The sequence below is a fragment of the Arachis hypogaea genome, chromosome 16, assembly GCF_003086295.3.
Source record: "Arachis hypogaea cultivar Tifrunner chromosome 16, arahy.Tifrunner.gnm2.J5K5, whole genome shotgun sequence".
Taxonomy (NCBI): Eukaryota; Viridiplantae; Streptophyta; class Magnoliopsida; order Fabales; family Fabaceae; genus Arachis; species Arachis hypogaea.
In genome coordinates, this window is record NC_092051.1 from 95,422,263 (window position 1) to 95,445,857 (window position 23,595).

Sequence of the window (23,595 nt, forward strand, 5' to 3'; positions counted from 1 at the left end):
TAAATTGTAACTTTTTAAAAAGTTATTTAAGTATTTATAGAAAAATTAAAAAAAAAATAGTTTTTCTCGTAATAAAAAAAAATTTTATTATATTTTTATTAAAACTAAAAAAATAAATACAAAATAACTTATTTATAATCTATTTTAATATTTTATTGTTTAAATAATTTTTTCAAAATGAGCTTAATTAAACTGTTTACCTAAACTAAGTTTAAGTCTTATTGTTGGTTTAGATTTTGCTTTAACACTACAAAAAAAAAAGGCCTATGGTCACGGTAAAAAACCGTGACCATAGCTAGTGAAAAGGGTGACCATAGATCTATGGTCACGGTTTTGAACCTATGGTCATGGTTTTTTACCATGGCCTATTTCTCCGTGGCCATAGGTCTATGGTCACGGTTTTTTTATCTATGGTCACGGTTTCTATGGTCACGGTTACAATTTTCAAATTCTGGCACTTTAGGCCACGGTTTTTAACCGTGACCATAGGGTAATCTATGGTCACGCATAAAAACCATGACCATAGCCTCTATGGTCACCCTTCCTTAAAACTGTGACCATAGCCTTATCTATGGTCACGGTTTTTATCGTGACCATAGCTCTATGGTCACCCCACCTTAAAACCGTGACCATAGCCTCTATGGTCACCTCACTTAAAACCGTGACCATAGCCCCTCCTTAAAACCGTGATCATAGCCCTATCTATGGTCATGGTTTTTCACCGCGACCATAGCCTCTATGCTTATAGGTTTTGGAAGTTTGATGTAGTATACCCTGCAAATGACACAATTACCCGAATAATAATTGATGAAACCAAACGTTGATAATATATATAGACTTTAGATTCATGACTAGTCAAACCTAACCTTATTAATTTTATGTTGGAGATAAGTGTGTATGTCCAACAAAATACTACTGTGAATTATTATTATTATTATTTCTTTTTATAAGAATAAACTTTTATAATTTATAATAGTGTCCTTAATTAAAATTAGAAACGAATAATTACGATAGGGATCGTAATAATAAGATATACGTTTTTTGAGTACTTTTAATTTAAATTGTTCTTAATCGTAGAATCACTAAAAATGGGACATTAGTGATTCGGATAGATTAATATATATATATATATATATAATAGTCTTCATTAGATGAAGATTAATAGATCTCATTTATTAAATTATATATATAAATGGTATATATAGAGATATAACTATTGAACTGACTCACTCTAAGAATTCCTAATGGTTATAGTTACCGTATATTTGTCAATAGGATATTCTTATGATGAACATAATATTAGAATTTTCCTTTGACCTGCGACTATCATAGTAATTGATAATGTATTTGTTATACTTTGATTCCGGACACCTAACACCCTACGGTGTTAGTTGAATGGACATTGGGTATGATTTAAACACTTGTAGAATTAATGATTAGTCAAAATGGAATCCATCAACTATGGTAATGAGTTTGACCTCTACGATTATAATGAATGAAATAAACAATGCCTTGGCCAAGGGGTTTGAATGAATTAAGAAATGAGTTTCTTAAGTCATTCATAATTCATTATAATAATGGTAACAAGTTAGAGTTTGACAATTAAACCGTACTCTAAAAGTTAGCCAAGAGCTGAAAAGATGGAAGGAGTTGTATTTTTTGTTCATCTTAGGTTCTTAGTAAAAATATTATTACTTCATACTATCGGGTCGTCAAGGAGCGTTGCTAGACGCCAACCTTGATTAGTAAATTTAGTATGACTAATTTACTACCCGCTTAGTATTGAACCTATGGGGTCACACACTAACGAGTGTTCTAATCCTTGGTAAATAATCATTTAATTATTATTTTGATTAGATCAAATAAATAATTATATTAATTCAAATGGAATATTATTATATTCTTTGCTAGCACCATGAATATAATAATATGATAATTGAGAATATTAAATAATTAATTATTTATTATATGATGAGTTTTAATTATGGATAAGATCCCAACTGATTCTGTTTCAAATTAAATTGTAATTTGATTCACAAATCAGTCACCAATCTCATACTATATATATATATGTGTATATGATAAAAGAAAGAACCAACAAGTTTTTCTTTTACCTCCACATACACAAATATTCCAATTCTTAGTGAAGAATTGCTGGTGCAAGGAGTTGCAAGAAATTTCTCAATTAAATCCATTGGTCAAGGAGTTGACAACAAGGATCAGTCTCGGTGTGGATACACATAGTACCTTCGTACTATCGAAGGAGAAAATTTTTCATTCACTAGGGTACTCAGGTATTGGCATCTAACCCATCTTATTTCAATAAAGTTTTAAACACAAAATAGATCAATAGGATTACTTTATTACTTCCGCTGCGTGTTATGAACACTTGTAATCCTACAGTGCTATCAGAGCTATGGCCCTTTTGTGTTTAAAATTTTATTACAAAAATTTACAGAATTAATAGGATTAATTTAAATTTTGTTATTATAGTGAATGTGATTCCTAATAATGGCATGGAATGCTATTATTAAAATTATAAATTTATATGGGATAAAATTATATGTATGTTAGGAACATACTGTTATTATTATTTTTATTTATTTATTTATGAAATAAAACTGAAAGAAAAAAAAAGATAAATAAATTTTATATTTTGTTTACGATGAGTTACCTGATAACCAGGAGATTCGTACTCAAGGATAAAATTTATATATATGTATTTGATACATGGAATGAATTAATTTTTACTTGAACCTAGACAACCTAGGGGTATAAAATATAATTCAATTAAATAATAACCTGACAACCAGGTAATTATTTGGGATTAAAATTGTATGTGATACATTTAATCATCTGTTTAAAAATGTATGAGTAATGACTTGACAACCAAGATACTCATTCATGATTTTAAATATTTTTTTTAACACTTAATTTAAGAAATAAAGATTTCTTAATTTTCTATAATAATAATTATTGTAGAAAGTGTTATTTGTATGTGTGAATACGTACTTATATTTGTTTTTTTCCTTTTAGATTCATGAATAATATGTCTACTCTATCACTGCGTGGCATACTTGAAAATAACAAATTGGCTGGAGCCAATTATGATGATTGGTATCGCAATTTGAGAATTGTTCTCATGCATGAAAGGCTAATTGATATAATCGATAAGCCTGCTGTAACGGCCCCAGTTCCTAAAGAGGATGGAAGTATTGATAATGAGGCAACCAAGGCTTATGAGAAGTACTTGGAAAATTGTCTTACTGCCAAATGCATCATTCTGGCATCCATGGGTTCTGATCTTCAAAGGCAACATCAGGATATGGATCCACCAACTATTGTTGAACATCTTAAGAAGATGTATGGTGCACAAAGTAAGACGGCCCGATATCAATTGTCCAAAACTTTGTTTAGATCTACACTTGATGTGGACTCTCCTGTTGGACCCCATATTCTTAATATGATTGATCTTATTGAACAACTTGAGAAGTTGGGATGCAAATTGGGCAAAGAACTTTCACAAAATTTGATCTTGCAATCTCTTCCAGAAACCTTTTCACAATTCATTGTTAGCTTTAATATGATTAAAGTAAGTTGTGATCTTCATGAAATGCTCAACATGCTAATTGATTATGAGAATCAAATTGCATCTGAGAAAAAGAAAGGAGTTGCTATGGTAGTTGGCAGCTCTTCTAAGAAGAAAGGAAAGTGGAAAGCAAAAGGAAATGGAAAGAATAATTTTAAAAGAGAACCCATGGCACCTAAAGGTGGTGTGACCAAACCCAAGGGCAAACAAGAAAAGGTTGACAAAAATGATGCTGAATGCTTTTATTGTAAAGGCAAAGGTCATTGGAAAAGAAACTGCAAAGAGTACCTTGCTTCTTTGAAAACCAAAGAGAAAGGTAAGACATGCTTGAAAACAGTTTTCATGATTTCTTTAGCTACTATTAATTCTTCTATATGGATATTAGATACCGAAAATGCTCATAATATTTGCAATTCATTGCAGGGACTACGAGTAAGTAGATGGCTGAAGAAGGGAGAAACTTACCTTCAAGTCGGGAACAGAGCAAATGTTGCTGCTGTAGCTATAGGATCTATTTCTTTAGCAATGCCTACGGGCAAGACATTAATATTGGATAATTGTCATTATGTTCCTAATTTTGTTGCAAATGTTATTTCTGTTTCTATGTTGGACAAACATGGTTTTTATTTTAATATTAAAAATGACATTTGTTCTACTTATTATGGTGATGACTTATACGTAAATGGCTATCTCCAATATGGCATTTATATTCTTCCCGATTTAAATGGTAATTCTGTCATGCATGTTTCTACTCTCAAAAGAGAGAGGAATAATCAAGTAAATGAATCATATCTTTGGCATTGTAGACTTGGTCATATAGGGGAAAAAAAGATTTCTAAGTTACATAAAGAAGGTTACCTTAACAAATATGATTATGAATCATATGTAACTTGTGAATCCTGTCTCAAAGGAAAAATGACCAAAACTCCATTTATGGGACATGGAAAAAGGGCTACAGAATTATTGGGACTAATACATACAGATGTTTGTGGACCAATGAAAATTCAAGCCAAAGGAGGATATTCCTATTTTATCACTTTCACTGATGATATGTCTAGATATGGCTTTGTGTATCTTATGAAATACAAATCTGAGTCATTTGAAATGTTCAAAATTTTTCGCAGTGAAGTTGAAAATCAAACAGGTAAAAGCATTAAGGTGCTTAGATCTGATAGAGGAAGAGAATATCTAAATGATAATTTTCTTGAGTACTTAAAGAAAAATGGGATTCTTTCTCAATGGACACCTCCTGGTACTCCACAACACAATGGTGTTTCAGAGAGGAGGAATCGAACTTTATTAGATATGGTTCGATCCATGATGGGTTTTACTGATCTTCCATTGAATTTATGGGGCTATGCTTTAGAAACAGCAGCATATCTGCTAAATAAAGTACCCACTAAAGCAGTTTCTTCAACACCATATGAGATATGGAAAGGACGAAAACCAAATCTCAAGCACATTAGAGTTTGGGGATGTCCAGCATATGTTAAGAAATTGCAAAGTAATAAACTTGATGCTAGGTCCGATAAATGTAGATTCATTGGTTACCCTAAAGAAGCAATGGGTTATTATTTCTATCACCCTTCTGATCACAAAGTGTTTGTGGCAAGAGGTGGAACCTTTTTAGAAAAGGAATTTCTTTCCGAAGGAAGACAAGGTGAAGAAATAGAACTTGATGAAGTTCAAGAAACCAATGAAATAGTACAAGCTCAAGAACATGAAATTCAAGTTGAGCAACCAACTTTGGATGTACTCAAACTAACACCAAATTTATCATCTTCAAGAGTTGAGGATAACGAACCAATAGTAGTTCAAAGAGAGATTAATGAACCAATCCTTGAACTACCTTTGGTACAAGAACTACCTCTTCGACGGTCCACAAGAGAACATCGTCCACCACTAAGGCTAAACCTAATGGTGCAAGATGATGTGGAAAATGGGATCGATTATGATGATAATGATCCTAAGACTTATGAAGAGGCAATGCAAAGTTCTGAAAGTCTAAAATGGCAGAGTGCCATTGAATCCGAAATAGAATCTGTGAGGATCAACAATGTTTGGACTTTTGTTGAACCCTCAAAAGACATAAAACCTATTGGTTGCAAATGGGTTTACAAGAAAAAGATTGGAGCAGATGGTAAGGTAGAGACCTATAAAGCCCGTCTAGTTGCCAAGGGATACCGTCAAAAGGAGGGAATAGACTATGAAGAAACATTTTCTCCTGTGGCAATGCTCAAATCTATTCGGATTCTACTTGCTATAGCAGCTTACTATGATTATGAAATATGGCAAATGGATGTGAAAACAGCTTTTCTCAATGGAGAACTCAAAGAGGAAGTGTACATGACACAACCTGAAGGTTTCACACTTCAGTCTGATCATAGTAAAGTTTGTAAGCTGCAACGCGCCATTTATGGGTTAAAGCAAGCTTCTAGAAGTTGGAACATTTGCTTTAATAAGACAATCGAAAAGTTTGATTTTATCCGGTGTGAAGAGGATCCTTGCATATACAAAAAATTTAGTGGGAGTACAGTCATTTTCTTAGTACTCTATGTTGATGACATATTACTAATAGGAAATGATGTACCAGCATTGCAAAATACCAAAACTTGGCTATCTCAACAATTCTCCATGAAAGATTTGGGAGAAGCAGCCTATATTCTAGGAGTAAAGATCTATAGAGATAGATCTAAAAGGTTGCTCGGACTCTCACAATCTATGTACATTGATACCATATTAAAAAGGTATAACATGGAAAACTCCAAAAATGGCTATTTACCAATAGGCACTGGAATTACTCTCAGTAGAAAGGATTGTCCTAAAACTTCTGAAGAGAGAGTACGCATGAGTAGAATACCATATGCTAGTGCAGTGGGAGCTATCATGTATACCATGACATGTACACGTCCTGATGTCGCATATGCGCTAGGAGTAGCCAGTCGATATCAGGCAAATCCAGGTGAGGAACATTGGAAGGTGGTTAAATCCATTCTTAAATATTTAAGAAGAACCAAAGACCAATTCCTCATCTATGGAGATTCTGAACTTATACCAAAAGGATTCATTGACGCAAGTTTTGCCTCAGACAAAGATGATAGCAAATCTACTTCAGGTTATATTTTCACCTTAAACGGTGGTGCAGTGAGTTGGAAAAGTTCCAAACAAGCTACTGTAGCTGATTCAACAACTAAAGCTGAGTACATAGCAGCAAGTGAAGCTGCTAAAGAAGCTGTGTGGATGAAGAAGTTCATAAACGAGCTTGATGTGGTGCCTTCAATTAAAGAACCACTTCCATTACTGTGCGACAATAATGGAGCCATTGCACAAGCAAAAGAGCCAAGATCACATAAAAAATCTAAGCATATCTTGAGAAGATATCATTTGATAAGAGAGATCGTTGAACGTGGAGACGTTGAAATTCAAAAGGTTGCTGGGAAGGATAATGCAGCAAACCCATTCACTAAGGCACTTGGATCAAAAGAGTTTGATAAGCACATGTGGGAATTGGGATTGAAATATATGACTGATTGGCTCTAGTGCAAGTGGAAGATTTTGTTGGAAATACATGTATGCCCTAGACCCAATCTGTCATTGGCTCTAGTGCAAGTGGGAGATTGTTGGAGATAAGTGTGTATGTCCAACAAAATACTATTATGAATTATTATTATTATTATTTCTTTTTATAAGAATAAACTTTTATAATTTATGATAGTGTCCTTAATTAAAATTAGAAACGAATAATTACGATAGGGATCGTAATAATGAGATATACGTTTTTTGAGTACTTTTAATTTAAATTGTTCTTAATCGTAGAATCACTAAAAATGGGACATTAGTGATTCGGATAGATTAATAGTCTTCATTGGATGAAGATTAATAGATCTCATTTATTAAATTATATATATAAATGGTATATATAGAGATATAACCATTGAACTAACTCACTCTAAGAATTCCTAATGATTATAGTTACCGTATATTTGTCAATAGGATATTCTTATGATGAACATAATATTAGAATTTTCCTTTGACCTGCGACTATCATAGTAATTGACAATGTATTTGTTATACTTTGATTCCGGACACCTAACACCCTACGGTGTTAGTTGAATGGACATTGGGTATGATTTAAATACTTGTAGAATTAATGATTAGTCAAAATGGAATCCATCAACTATGGTAATGAGTTTGAGCTCTACGATTATAATGAATGAAATAAACAATGCCTTGGCCAAGGGGTTTGAATGAATTAAGAAATGAGTTTCTTAAGTCATTCATAATTCATTATAATAATGGTAACAAGTTAGAGTTTGACAATTAAACCGTACTCTAAAAGTTAGCCAAGAGCTGAAAAGATGGAAGAAGTTGTATTTTTTGTTCATCTTGGGTTCTTAGTAAAAATATTATTACTTCATACTATCAGGTCGTCAAGGAGCGTTGCTAGACGCCAACCTTGATTAGTAAATTTAGTATGACTAATTTACTACCCGCTTAGTATTGAACCTATGGGGTCACACACTAACGAGTGTTCTAATCCTTGGTAAATAATCATTTAATTATTATTTTGATTAGATCAAATAAATAATTATATTAATTCAAATGGAATATTGTTATATTCTTTGCTAGCACCATGAATATAATAATATGATAATTGAGAATATTAAATAATTAATTATTTATTCTATGATGAGTTTTAATTATGGATAAGATCCCAACTGATTCTGTTTCAAATTAAATTGTAATTTGATTCACAAATCAGTCACCAATCTCATACTATATATATATATATATATATATATATATATATATGTGTGTGTATATGATAAAAGAAAGAACCAACAAGTTTTTCTTTTACCTCCACATACACAAATATTCCAATTCTTAGTGAAGAATTGCTGGTGCAAGGAGTTGCAAGAAATTTCTCAATTAAATCCATTGGTCAAGGAGTTGACAACAAGGATCAGTCTCGGTGTGGATACACATAGTACCTTCGTACTATCGAAGGAGAAAGTTTTTCATTCACTAGGGTACTCAGGTATTGACATCTAACCCATCTTATTTTAATAAAGTTTTAAGCACAAAATAGATCAATAGGATTACTTTATTACTTCCGCTGCGTGTTATGAACACTTGTAATCCTACATTTTACATTTCTTATGGACACCGATGAAGATCAGATAGCATGGCACTATAGTGTGTGCATAACTCTAACAACGTATTCATTTTAGATCAATTTTGTTAGTTTGGAACAATAAAATGATGAACATTCTATATGCACATTGCAGAATTAACATAAAACACTAACTTAGCTTGAAGAGACAATTAACAAGTACAACGGAAAGGGCGCATGTGTTGACGTAACATAAAGAACAGGGCAAGCTAAGCTAAACTTAATTTAATTGAGCTTACATGTACCAATTAAGCAACAACGCAAGCAAGCATGGATGCAATCCCTCAGTTCTCCTCTATCTATGTAATTCTAGAACTGAATTCCTTGAAGAGCATTCATGGTTCTTAACTTGTTATACACGGCATGCCACCCGGCCTGCGTGGGGTGCACCAGATCCCAAAAGAAGGCGGATTTGGGATCGTTGCAAACCCTATACATCTTCACGTTATTCTCATCCACACTCCCACATGAATACTTGCTGTTTACCCCAACGCAGCACGGCCGCAACTGGTTCTGGATGTTGTGCGTTGTAGGGTGGTTTAGGACGGACATGAAGCTGTCGTAGAGATTGAGAACCGCGAAGGACGACGACCACGATTGGTTCAAATTGGTAACTGCTTGGTTCAAGAGGTTGTTGTGGAAAGCCACCAAGGTGTTGGAAGAGGCGTTGCATTGTTGGAAGGACGAGAAGGCTGTGACCTGAGGTAGGCATCCAAGGGGTTGGAGGCTGCCAACTATGATCTTCTTTATCCCCAATGCTTTGATCCGCATCAGATTCCTTGTTGTTTGATTCACCACTGACGCCACGAAATATGGTAGACCCTGGAACAAGTGCCAATGTCCCCTAATCAGATTATGTTAACCAAAAAGTCTTAAACAATAATAAAAAATATATACTTAATAATACTCTCACTTAAAAAATAAATAGTGTAAATTACTTTCTTGACTTAATTAATACAATTAATTCCTTTCACGCAAAGATGAATCAAATCCCACAAAATTTTCTATTGTTATATCTATAATTATATAATCTTTTCTCTAAATAAAAATTTTAAATTCTTATATCATTAACTCTAAAATTAGTCCCAAATCAGCATAGCATATTTTATAAAAGAAATCTAATAATCTCAAATTCAATCGATCTCAATTTATTAAAAATAAAAAATTCAAAAATTATTAGTCTCAATTTGTTACGTCTGTTATAGACATTATATATTTTAAATAATAGATATTATACATATAAAATTTTAAATGTTAAGTTAGAGATATTTTAATAATTTTTATACAATTCATTTTTTCAAGTGGAAAGAATTTTTGATAGCCAAAAGTTAGATGGAAAGCTCGTGAAGATCTATAGCAATTCTAAGAAGATTTGGAGCACTATCAAAAACAAAATGTGACGAGAACGTTGCGCAATAGGTGGGAGAGAATGTCACGATAAATTTTAGAATGTTAGATTTAATTGTGTTTGTATAATTTTTTGGAGTGTTTGAGAATGCTATAAATGGTTTTGGAATATTCTAAAATACCCTAGAAGGTCGCAAAATATCCTAGAAGGTTCTAGAAGACTCTAAAAGGTTATAGAGTATTTTAGAAGAGTGTGAATGTATATAGAAGTATAAAGAGTATGTAGTATGGAATAATTACAAGTATTTAGAAAAATGTGATAGGATATATATTTGTAGTGAAGGTTATGCATGATCAATATGGACCGTTAATTAAATTTAATCCCAACCATCCATTGAGGAGGTAGATTGCTATAAATAAGGAGTGAGAATTAGATTTTGGAATGTGATTCATTCTAACAAATACTTGAGTAATAATAAAGTATTCTTTCTACCAAATCTTCATTTCTCGTGTTTTTAGCTCTCTTACTAAATATTAAAGGTTAGGTTTAATTTAATATTAACTCAAGAGATTAAGTAAGTTCGAGTGTCGATACTGTAAGGTTGGAGTGTGTCAAAGTCGTGACAATGTAAAACATAATCATTAAATTGGGTTCAATCAAATAAATAATATCAAAAACAAAAAATTTTAATTATTTTAGATTAAATTTTATTAATTACCAAATATTACTATAGAGAAACTTACAAGGCAGAATATGTAAAAGGTATTCACATATCAATTGAATGGAGCATTTCTTGAGGGTTGTGTTGGGCCAACCGTGGGGAGCTCTCGACAACCGGGGAGAATTCGGGGAGGAATCGAGTGAGAAAACATAAGATGAGATGACACCACATCCAACTCAAAACCTTAAGGTGTCAAGTTAATGGGTCTCTCATCTTATAAACTCCTCACTCTTCCATGCTTTCTTTGATGTGGGACTAACTTTAACACTCCTCACACTTGCAATACTAACAATCTCCCCCTCAAGTGTGAGCCTCCACATCAAGCACTAACTCCCCCTCTTTCTAACTCCTCCACCACCACGAGTATTCGTCCATCACACCGCCGCAAAACACCGCGGGACACGCCGCCCGGACCACCTTTGCCGGGAAGACTTTCGATGCTTCACCTTGAATACTCCTTAAACCAGACCGATTAAACCATCGGCTCTGATACCACTTGTTGGGCCAACCGTGGGGAGCTCTCGACAACCGGGGAGAATTCGGGGAGGAATCGAGTGAGAAAACATAAGATGAGATGACACCACATCCAACTCAAAACCTTAAGGTGTCAAGTTAATGGGTCTCTCATCTTATAAACTCCTCACTCTTCCATGCTTTCTTTGATGTGGGACTAACTTTAACACTCCTCACACTTGCAATACTAACAGGTTGAATTTTATTTCTTAGTTATTTTTTGAATAATTATTCATATAAAAATATTTTTATTAAAAATAATAACTTAAAGATATATGTATTATGTCAAATAATTTAACTAAATATATTAAATTATTTTTTGGTTGATAACTATTGTCTTTACGAAAAATACTTTTATGTAAAGAGTAGCTATGTGATTAAAAATTAAATGAGCTTTTATTATATTTATGTTGTAACTTATAATACATCAATAGTGTTGAAAAAAGAAAGGATTAGTAATGTCTTAGAGATAATAATATAAAAATATTTTATTTAATTTAATATTTATAATTTTATATATGTAAGATTTATAATTATATATTTATTATATTTAATATTATTTAATTATATTAACATTAATTAAAAAATAAAATAAATAGTAATTAGGGAATGTAAAATAAGACAACTATTTTCTGTTGATGTTCAATTATCTTCAAATGTTTTTTATTATAAAAATAAAATGGGTTTTTTAAATTAATTAATTATGGCAATATCTATTAGGTGTTTTTGAAAACTTAATGTACAAAATAGGTAATACTATATTTATTGTTTTTGACGAAATATTAACTAATAATATTTAAAAATATTAGCTAAGAATATATTATTGAACTATGAAGCTAAATATATTAGATTATTGACTAAAAATTAATAGTCAATATAAAATAAAATTACTAGTTCTTGAACTTTTTTGTAAAAAATAATAATCTATTAATATATCGCAATATAAATAAAAAAAAGATTAGGGAGTCATTAAAATTTATTAATTTTTGTCATTAATTGTTAAAAGTGTGAATTGAAGTATGTTATTAAATTATTAGACTAAAAATGATGATCAAAAAGAATAAATTCTAACAATATTTAATATTTTTTTAAATAAAATAGAATAAAAATTTCTCATTTGTTTTCTAAAAATATTTTTATAAAGATGAGAAAGTCTAGAGAATTGACACTTTTATTAAAATTTAGCCAATAGCAAAAAAAAAAAAATAATCCCACATTATTGAATGAAATCTCACATTATTAAAAACATCAATGATAATTAATTAATGGCTAAAAATTACAAAACTCATTAACTTCTTAACACTCCTCTTATAAAGATAATTTGTTATGTGGCGGAGGCTTTGAAGCTAATGTCCCCAAGAGAGAGTAAGTTTACCTGAGGAGAGGCATGAGTGGCGAGGTAGTGACTATAGTCGTTACCAGCAACAGAGACAAGAGCGATGGAGTTGGTGAGATCAGAAGCTATGTAGAGTCCGTCGTGGATGAGTTGCTCCAACAATTGGATCTGCGTGGTCATGTTGGGCCCTGGAGTAGACGTGTCAAATACGCCAGTTCCACCCACTGCAAAGTTCATGCCGTACTTCAGCTGCTGCGCCATTTGCTTCCGAAATCTGTATGGCACAGGTGTTTTCACTCCCAGGTACTTAGCTGCACCGCAACCATGCATGTCCATCACAAAAACACAGTAACACACACAAAATTAAAGATAGGATAAAAATAGGATACATATTATAAAATCAAATAATATATGAATTAAAAATTAATCATTAAATTTAATAATTAGTTATTATATATTTGTATATCTAGATATATTTTTAATTTATTTTTAATATGTATTTCGTATTTTAATATATACTTGATGTGATTGTTATAAAACTGAAGAAGTAAGGTTTGTTTCTGGAAGCTCATTTTAATACATATTAAAAAAAAGTGGATATTATAATGAAAATTTTATAATTGTCTTTATATAAATATTTTTTTTTTATCTTTAAACGATAAATTGTATGGTTAAATTTTGATATTTATAAAAATATTATTTTTGTTTAAAGTATAGCTAAATAAATAAAGAAAAATTATAGCGTAAAGATGTATTGTGTACAGAGTTGAAGAAATTTCTTTTTATTAAAGACTGTGGTGACAAGTGGCATAATATCATAGCAGGGGAGCAGCTCGTCAGAGGTGTCAGAGGCGTTGTCACGGCTGGACGTAGTTGGAGCCGTGCTAAGCAATAAGAGGGAGGGAAGCCCGTAATGGGCTTTGGATGTGGGTTCCCGTAACCATTATTGTACACGGAATGGAGGAAACAATTTGGACCAAGTGTGTATGAATTGTTAGTGGGTTTAAGGAATTAGAGTTTTACCTAACAAAAAAAAAAAAGAATTAGAGTTTCAGGATTGGTAGAACAGGAAAAAAAATGTCTCAAGAAAAACATGACCCTACCGACGGATATCGCATGAGAATGATAAGATTGGGTAATATTTAAATGTGTTCTTCTCCTTATGATTTTTGCAACAAAAACTTATTTAAAATTAATTAGATATAAATTATAAATTATTTGTTGATAAGTGCTTTAATAATCTTTAACAGGAAGTAAATGAATGAGGAAAAATAGGATCATTGTAGCTTAAATTAATAATGGGTATCTAAAAAAATAAAGAATAAAATAGCGTAAATTAAGTATATTTAAAAATCAATACATTTTATACCTAAAAAAAAAATTAATACATTGTTGCTGGCTGTGATAAAATGAAGATGAAATTATACATATCCATGGATAAATGTTATTAGTTTTATTTATTTTGTAAATGGTATTTAATTTGAAGTCAATATGAAAAATTATAAACCAAAAACTTTTTATGATTATGACTAATTTTGATAGATGAAAAATTATTCCTTTAGATTTCATATTTACGAAATTAAGCTATCTTTTCATTAATTTTGTAAATTGATTAATGTTTAGGTTTGTTATATTTTATGTTAAGTAATATTTTACTTTTTATATTATCATTGGTTGAAATACAAATTTTACTATATCTAAAAATTAACGTATCATTTATTATTCTATTACCACATAAGGTTTTTCTGTATGTTGTAATTTGTCTAAATTTTTAAATTATTTTTAATTGTCTCTATTCAATGAAGAGTTTTCACTAACGTTACCCTCTAATTAATATTATGAGTTTGATTAATAACCTCTGTTCTGGGTTATAGCTGGACTCAGCAATATATTTCATCGACACCGAAAATGGGTGCTTGCAATGCCTGTTTCCTGTGTGTCGTGCTATGGTTTTCGTTAGTCCAACTAGTGCGTGAAACCTGTGTTTCTATTTATTGCAGGACTGTACGTCATATGATGGACATTTGGGTCCCGGGGTCAAAGTTAAGAAGACTGGGCCCATAGGTTGGACCGATAAACAAGTAACAACGCGATGTCATTAGCTCTCAGGTGTTATGAAGCTTGAGAACTGGCAAAAACCGGTGAAATTATGGGGAAACAGGGTGAAAGAAAGTGGACAGTTTAAGAGGCTCAAAGGTGATGATAGCAAATGTGGTCCGTAACCCGACTCGTTCAAGTTACTGCATGTTCACGTTGGGACCGTAGTTGTTGTTAATGAGCCCTAAATTAAACCGGTCAGGTAATTGGTTCATTTGTTTATGCATTGAATCGCTGAGTAACTGATTGCCGAGAATGTTGGTTCGACGTAAGTACAAAATATGAGATACTAAGAAAAAAAAGATAAATTTTAAGACATACATATATCTTCGCTAATGTTTTAAAAACAATGAAATTTCAATATATTATAGTGAACAACTGTTAATTTGGTTATTATGAACTTAGTATCTGAAACATTAGTTTTTTTTTTAACATTACGGCTGTTACAATTTGATATTTATATCGAAGGTAATAAATTTATTTTAGAAACTAAATAGTTAGTTTATGTGGTTATAATGTTACATATAGTATGTTTTTTATTGGAGAATAATATCAATAAAAAAATCATCGTGTTTATCTGTGGGGATCTATAAATCTTATAAAGAGGGGTTGAAAATAAAAAATTAAAAATATCATATTAAAATTAAAAGTTTAAAAAAATCATTTATATCAAAGTTTTTTTCATAAAATTCTAATTTTTATCTTTATTATAAAAAATATAATATAAATAATATAAATTTGTTTCTCTAATACTTTTAATATATGTATTTAAAATAAATTAATGAATATAATATATAAGATATATTCATATTAATAAATAATTCACTTAATATATTTTAATTTTAGTATCATAAAAATAAAATTTGATTTAATTTATTTTTTATGTATATATTTTCTTATTACATTCAATTAAAAATTATTGTAAAAACTAAAGTGTTTTTATATAATAATAGATAGAAGAATTATAAAAAAAAATGAAAGAACAAAAGAAATCATAAAATTCTAATTTTTATCTTTATTATAAAAAATATAATATAAATAATATAAATTTGTTTCTCTAATACTTTTAATATATGTATTTAAAATAAATTAATGAATATAATATATAAAATATATTCATATTAATAAATAATTCACTTAATATATTTTAATTTTAGTATCATAAAAAATAAAATTTGATTTAATTTATTTTTTATGTATATATTTTCTTATTACATTCAATTAAAAATTATTGTAAAAACTAAAGTGTTTTTATATAATAATAGATAGAAGAATTATAAAAAAAAATGAAAGAACAAAAGAAATCATAAAATTCTAATTTTTATCTTTATTATAAAAAATATAATATAAATAATATAAATTTGTTTCTCTAATACTTTTAATATATGTATTTAAAATAAATTAATGAATATAATATATAAGATATATTCATATTAATAAATAATTCACTTAATATATTTTAATTTTAGTATCATAAAAAATAAAATTTGATTTAATTTATTTTTTATGTATATATTTTCTTATTACATTCAATTAAAAATTATTGTAAAAACTAAAGTGTTTTTATATAATAATAGATAGAAGAATTATAAAAAAAATGAAAGAACAAAAGAAAATAAATTTAAAATGTATGAAATGGGGTTTGAACCCATGTCTTAGAGTATAAAATGTCTCTCTTTAATTATTGAAGTAGAAGGTATATTGTTAAAAGTTTTAGACATTATATTAGATATATTTTAGGTTTTGAAAATTTAGGGGGGTCATGGCCCATGCTGGTCCCCCCTAAATCCACCTCTGGTGTTAATGATGAGTGGATATTTTATACGTTTTTTAACATCATTTTCATATAGTTTTCATTATGTTTTGTTTAAGTTTTATTATATTTTCATAGGTTTTAATGCAAATTCATATTTTTGGATTCTACTGTGAATTATTGTGTTTTACGATGATTTCAGGATTTTCTGGCTGAAATTGAGGAGTTTTGGCAAAGTCTAATTCAGAGATAGAGAAAGGACTGTAGATGCTGTCAGATTATGACCTCCATGCACTCGAAAGAGCATTTCTGGAGTTACAGAAGTCCAAATGGCGCGCTCTCAACGGCTATGGAAAGCTAACATTCAGGGCTTTTCAGAAATATATAATAGTCTATACTTTGTTTTGGAAATGAACGCCTAAAACTGGCGTTCAACGCCAACCACTAACCTCATTCCTGGCGTCCAACGCCCAAAAGGAGGAAGTAGACAATGAAGTAGAGGAGACTAATGACCACTGACCTGGCGTTAGTCATTTACAGCCTGCCATGGAATGAATCATCAGAATTTAAAGTAGACAGTGAAAAAAGTTGATCCAGAAGGAGGAAGCATCTCTGAAGCCTCAACCATTCTCCTATCATTGATTTCACACTGCTTAAGTAATTCTATATTTATCCTTTTTTATGCATTTTCCACGACAACTATATTTTTTATCCACCTAACTAAGATCTATAAGATATTCATTGCTTGTTCAAACCAACAATTTTCGTGGAATCGACCCTCACTCACCTGAGGTATTACTTGGACGACCTGATGCACTTATCGGTCTATCTGTGTGAATATTGCAGAGTCAATTTCGTGCACCAGTTAACAATTAGGGGGATGCTGGAGAGTAAAATTATAAATATAATATAAAAATAATCACATATGACCACATTATGTGGTTCGAATTGGTTGGATCGGTTTTCATACATATATCCGAACTCCCTTCTGACCCATGCAGCTTATAAAAAAATAAACCTCAATCAAATCTAATTTAGGTTCAGTTTGGGTAAACAGCTTAATTAAGTTCTTTTTGAAAAAATAGTTTAAACAATAAATAACTATATTAAAAGTAGCTTATAAATAAGTTATTTTGTGTTTAGATTTTTAGTTCTAAAAATGCTTATTTTATAGAAATGTGATAAAAAGTAGTAGTATTATGACAAAAGTCATTTTTTTAACTTCTCTATAAGCTCTTAAATAGCTTCCTATGATGCACGGACACTGACACGGACACGACACGACACGGGACATGCCGACACGCACATTTTAAAATCTTATAAGACACGGGGACACGCATACATATAAAATATAAAGTATTTTTTTAGATAAATCGTAATGATATTTTAATATTTTATTGATATTAAAATATAAATTAATTTTTTAATGATTTTTAATGTCTTATTTTAATTATATCAAGTATTTAAAATATCTTTTTATTTTAATAAATAATAATATATACTATATCTAAATTTATTTCAAGAATATATGTTAAGAAAAAGACTAGACATACTGACACGTGATGGTATTTAGGTGTATCCAAGTGTGTCCGGAGAAGAATTTTTTATTTTTTATTAAGACACAATTGGACACAGCAGACACGCGTGTCGGATGAGTGTCAGTGAGTGTCATGTCCGAAATGTGTCCGACACGCGGACACGGTAATTCAGTGAAGTGTCCGTGCTTTATAGATAGCTTCTTAGAAAGCTCAAATTTAGTTTTAAAAATTGCACCAGAAATTAATACTATTATTTTTCATAAGTTAAAAGTTCAAAAAATTTTTTTTTAAAGCTTCCCAAACGGGCTCTTAGTGCGACTATAATCGATTTTCATTTTGGATTAAATTGGCTAAACAATTTAATTTTGATCGGTTTTAATTTAAACCCTCAAACTATCCCTTCATAAACAGATAAACCGAACCGCTCATAAACGAATAAACCGAACCGCTAAACAATCAACGGTTTCCTATGGGCTGCCCCTTTTTCATAATCCTGTTGGAATGTGGAAATAATGCATCCCTTCCCACATACTTACACAACCTTTTTTTTTCAAAGCCCAAACCTAAAATGGCCCGCCCACCCATCCACCCCTGTCTCAACAACTCACACTAGTTAATTGTATCGGCTAGGCTCACTCTATCTAAGCCTATGCGGAAGCTCAACGCTGACACCCTGCTACGTTATGAAAATCGAACGTCACACGCGTCCTTTTTTAAGCAAAAAAAAACAAATTTTTTTTACATTTTTTTCAACTTGTATCTATACACTAGAGTGTCCCACAAATAAATCATACTTTTAAACAAAACATTTTTATAGAAAGATATTTTTGCCATCTTCATTTGAATAGTTGCCTTAAAAAAAAAGTTATACAAAACATTTAACATGGTTGGAACTTAACTACACGTCGGTTAAACAGTGTTTGAGAATGTAAACTTATGAATTAAAAAATTTAGCTTTCTCTGTGAATATGTTTTAAACATAAAATATTTAGAAATCGTTATAAAAACTAATTTTTTAATCCTCTTAATACGTAAAGATTATCCCAAAACTTATGAAATTTAGGGCCTGTGTCAGACCTTTCACCCCTTAAAATATGTGAACCAACTGTCTATGGTTTTTGTAACTAAAAAATACTAATGGAGAGATTGATATCGTTAATGGGCGCTGATTAATGGGTACGTCAGCGCCATTCCTTAGAATGCTTTAGTTTAGAAATTGATGTTGTAAAGCCTGTAAAGGACGACTGATAATAAAAGCTAAAGGTACCTTGGGATATGAAAAAATAAAGAAGGATATCCCAAGAGCCAAAGGTGTATCACTAGTGCTAAGAAATATATTTGCAAGTTAGTGCAGAATCATATATTCGTAACAATCATTAATGTCATTTAACAATTACTGTACCATATATTAATCTCCCCATAGGAACAATCCGCACTCTAATTAAAACCTACGGCACATTTTAAACAGCAATTTATTTGTCAATCATCATGTCAGTATGGGTAAAATACGATCAGAGGACATATGGTGTGTTTGGCAAACACGTTGGGGAGGAGAGAAGCCCGTTTGAATTTCTTGAAAGTTTTACTTTGATGTTTGGCAATTTTTATTCTTGTGAACGCAGAATTGATTCTGCCTCTGAACCCACGTTTAGGAGAAGCTCAAATTTGTAGCTTCTGCATTTCACGTTTCACGTTTAGGAGAAGCTAAAATATTTCTTTTTTACCAACCCTACCCTTCATTTTCTTTTATAAGAATGATACTAGTAACTATTATCTTCACAGTCATTCTTTGTAGTTCTTCCTACTTCTTCATAATTTTTTAGTTCCATTTTTTTTTATCAAAATCGTTCAGATTTATTTCAATCACTGACAAATTGAAATTTTTTTATTTTTATTTGATTTTATTCATATGAATTTTATTTACGTTTTATGGTATTTTTTTGTTCATATGATATATGTTATTGGTTTTATGGAATTTTTATTATTTCTTATCTGTATAATTTTTTTCTATTCTTGGATGTACTCTATTTTTGTTTTGTATTAATTTTTTTTATTTTTTATTCTGAATTTATAAAATTTGTAATTGTAATTATTATATACTATGTTTATTATCAAAATTTTGAATAATATAAATTATGATCCTATAAAAAAAAGACAAAATAAATAAAAAATTAATTATAAATAACAATAGAGTCGTAAATAATAAAAATTTATAGTGTAAAATAATACTAAATTAAAGAGTACTGACGATACTAAAAAAAATTATAGAATATTTTCTTTTTGTGTGACATTATAAAATTTATAGTACTCTCTTTTATATTTTTATTTTTTATTGTATTTATTTTATTTATATGATAAATATTTTTTATATTATTTTTTATAGTATTCTGATTTTGCATGTATATAAAATTGATGTCTATTTTAGTAATTTTTCATCTAAAAGTAATTTTGAGTAGTATAATCCAAACAACATTTATTTTACTATAATTAATTTTGATATAAAGATTACCAAACATAAATCACATTAACCCAAACTAACTTATCATCAAAATCAATTTTATGAAAACTCTGATTTGCAAACTGGAATCGAAACACACACATAGTAATTCGAAAACACAATGACTAATAAAGACCTGGAAAGGGGACCGCCGAATGGGAAAAAGAGCGATGACTAATTGATTTCCAATAGAAACGAGAAGACAAAAGCGTTCTGGGTCCAATAGCTTGGTGTCACGCGAGAAAGCAAAGAAAGAAAACGTACATGCTTCTAATAATTCATTATGATTATGGAAAAGGAGAGATATAGGTAACGCAGAAAAGAATGTGCTAGGTAAACCATCAAAACAGAGTTAAAATAACAAATATATAAAAATAAAAAGGGAAAAATAAAAGTTGACACAAAGAACCACAATAATATAATGGGGTAATTTTTTTTTTCATAGCAAAAGAAAGAACAGCACGACGTTGGAATAGAGTGGAGACTGAACGAGAAAAGGAAAAGTGGGAAGCCAGCAGAGAAAGAACCCCACCATCACACAGCTTCCAAGTTCTAATATCGATAATAAAGAGTACTAATATATGCTAGCATTAGCAAATTAAAGCGCCATTTAGTATACTATATATTTACTTTATATGAAATGATGCTAAGCAGACCAAAAAGCAAAACTTTTGTTGGGAAAGAAAGCTAAAGATAAAATAATAAGCAACAATCATATATATGTTGAAAAAGAAGTAAGCACCACTTGTAGTTATCACTTTATTATCCTAAAATAATGTTATGTGAGTTTAAGTCGTACATTAATTATATTATAAAGATAAAGTAATAAGCACAACATACCAATGTAGTCGGTGAGGACCCTTCCATCGGAGAATCGACCGGCTGGCTTGCCGGGAAAGGTGATGCCGTAGGGGTCTTTCCATGAATTGGAGAGACTTTTTCTGATGTTGCCGGTGTCAGCATATGAGTCTCCAAAAACGAAGAGTTTCTTGGTTGGTTCACTGAGTTGGGGATTTTGAAGGCTATTAGCATCTGCTTGCATCCTTTGTCCTAAAGAATAATAACAAGTTAAGAAAAAAGGAACCAGTATATAGCGACATATATAAATGCTTTGTATATTTGTTCTTATTTGCTTACCTGAGAGAAATAGAATTAAGAGAAGAGAGAGGAGGGGGAAGAGTTGCTTGTGTAGTGATAAGTCCATCATAGTATGGAGGTAGTGATGAAGTAAAGTCAAATATGTTTTGAGGAGCAGAGGAAGAAGTGAGGGAGGTACGTGCTATGTATACTTGAAAGATGAAAGTTAGTAGGTGCTAGCTGAGACTGGGAGATGGAAATAAACCCATGGACATGCCTTTTATAGTGAGTGGCAAATGTGAGTCTCCATATTTGAAGTATAGTGACCAGTGAGGGAAATCAACTTTAGTATGGATAAAACATAAAGGGCTATACATTATTTTTGTTTAAATAGAAAAAATATGTGTAAATTCAAAAATATATTTATCAATTTTCATTGGGATAGATATACGTTGGTATTGACTATAATTCTATAAGGCAAAATTAATAGCGCAATTAGTTAGTTTTTGTTTTTAGAGACTTAAATTAGAATAAAAAGATTAGAATTTAACATTGTATTTGATAGTTAAAGACTGAAATTAAAATTTCAGTTTCGAGATATAAAATTTTAATGCTTTCATTATTTTTAGAAAGTAGAGTCACAAGAAATTGAAATTTCTAAAATTGAGCACAACTTTAATAATACCTTTTTAATAACTAAGAATAATTTAATAAATATTCTCATTTTATATTTATATTTATCTTAAATCAAATAAGATATTAAGACCAAACTTAATTATATACATTTTATACCAAATATAATACAGGGACTTAATTTAGTCTCAATCTCTCTCTTTCAATTTCTTTCTTTCAGTCTAAGTTTCTCTTTCAAACATAATATTAATGTCTGCACCCCAACTATTTCATAACAAATAATGTCCTCATTTATCTCTTATTATACATTAACTTTAAAATATAAATATAAATAAAAAGATATTTTTATTTAATTCAAATAAATTATAAAAAAACAAAGATAAGATTAAAAATCTTAATTTTATATGTTAGTTCAAATTTAAATAAATCTTCTCTTTTTTATCTAAGAAAAATATATAAAATTGTGAAAATTTTAGAGAAATTATACTCATGAGGATAGAATAAAATTTGAGATAGGAGATATGAGTATTAGACAATAACCATTTTGTTTTTATTCCGAGTAGATCCACCACTTAAACTATATATTTATTGAGAAAAATGATAGAAAAGTATTAGAATAACAAAAAGAATTTAGATATAGTATTTTTCGATCAGGAAAAAAACATATGATGGGGTACCAAAAGAAGTTTTGTGAAAGATTTTAGAAACTAAGAGTAAGAATTGCATATATTTGTGCAATTAAGAATATGTACGATGGGATTACAACTAGGATAAAGACTAAAGGTGGTGTGATAGAAGAGCTTTTTTCTATAGGACTACACCAAAGATTATTTATCTCTAAATTTACATCTTTTCACATTGATTTAAGAAGTACTTACTGAGTATATTCAGGAACTCGTACCATGTTGCATGCTTTTGTTAATGATATCGTCCTTATGGAAGAATCCAGAGAGGATTCAAATAAAAAGTTAGATTTGTGAAGAGATACTTTCTCGGTATATAGTTTGTTCATCATAAATCGCAATAAGATGGAATATATGAATATAAATTTAGTCCACTGAGAAAAAATACTAATACATAAGTAAAAATTAAAAAAAGTATTCTACCACAATAAAGCGTTTCAAGTATATTAGGTATATTATATAGGAAATGGAAAAAATGAAGAGGATATAAAACATACAATCTAAGTAGACTGGTCAAAATAAAGGAGTGTGTTTGGTTTTATATGTGACAAAAGGGTGGGTACCTCTTCAACTTAAAGGTAGAGTTTATCGCATTGTTATTTAACCAGCTATATTATATAGACACAGGACGGCAAAT

At 30.2% G+C, this 23,595-nt stretch overlaps 1 protein-coding gene across 1 annotated transcript; it reads right to left on the bottom strand.

Moving 5' to 3' along the window:
- Positions 1 to 8,788: 8,788 nt before the first annotated feature.
- Positions 8,789 to 21,993, bottom strand: LOC112754489 (GDSL esterase/lipase At5g03610). The gene is made up of 4 exons (XM_025802148.3): positions 21,703 to 21,993; positions 21,406 to 21,615; positions 12,720 to 12,991; positions 8,789 to 9,584 (listed from the first exon to the last, which is right to left on the bottom strand). The coding sequence occupies exons 1-4, from the start codon at positions 21,770 to 21,772 to the stop codon at positions 9,072 to 9,074; spliced, it is 1,065 nt and encodes a 354-aa protein (XP_025657933.1). The 5' UTR covers positions 21,773 to 21,993; the 3' UTR covers positions 8,789 to 9,071.
- Between the last annotated feature and the right edge of the window lie 1,602 nt (positions 21,994 to 23,595).

What these genes read in the sequence shown, in the direction of transcription:
- LOC112754489 (XM_025802148.3), bottom strand. Translation starts at nt 21,772, where the DNA reads ATGATGGACTTATCACTACACAAGCAACTCTTCCCCCTCCTCTCTCTT. An exon ending in CTTAATTCTATTTCTCTCAG is followed by an intron (nt 21,616 to 21,702) that starts GTAAGCAAATAA and finishes ATTATTCTTTAG; the next exon opens with GACAAAGGATGCAAGCAGAT. An exon ending in CCACTCATGCCTCTCCTCAG is followed by an intron (nt 9,585 to 12,719) that starts GTAAACTTACTC and finishes CACTTGTTCCAG; the next exon opens with GGTCTACCATATTTCGTGGC.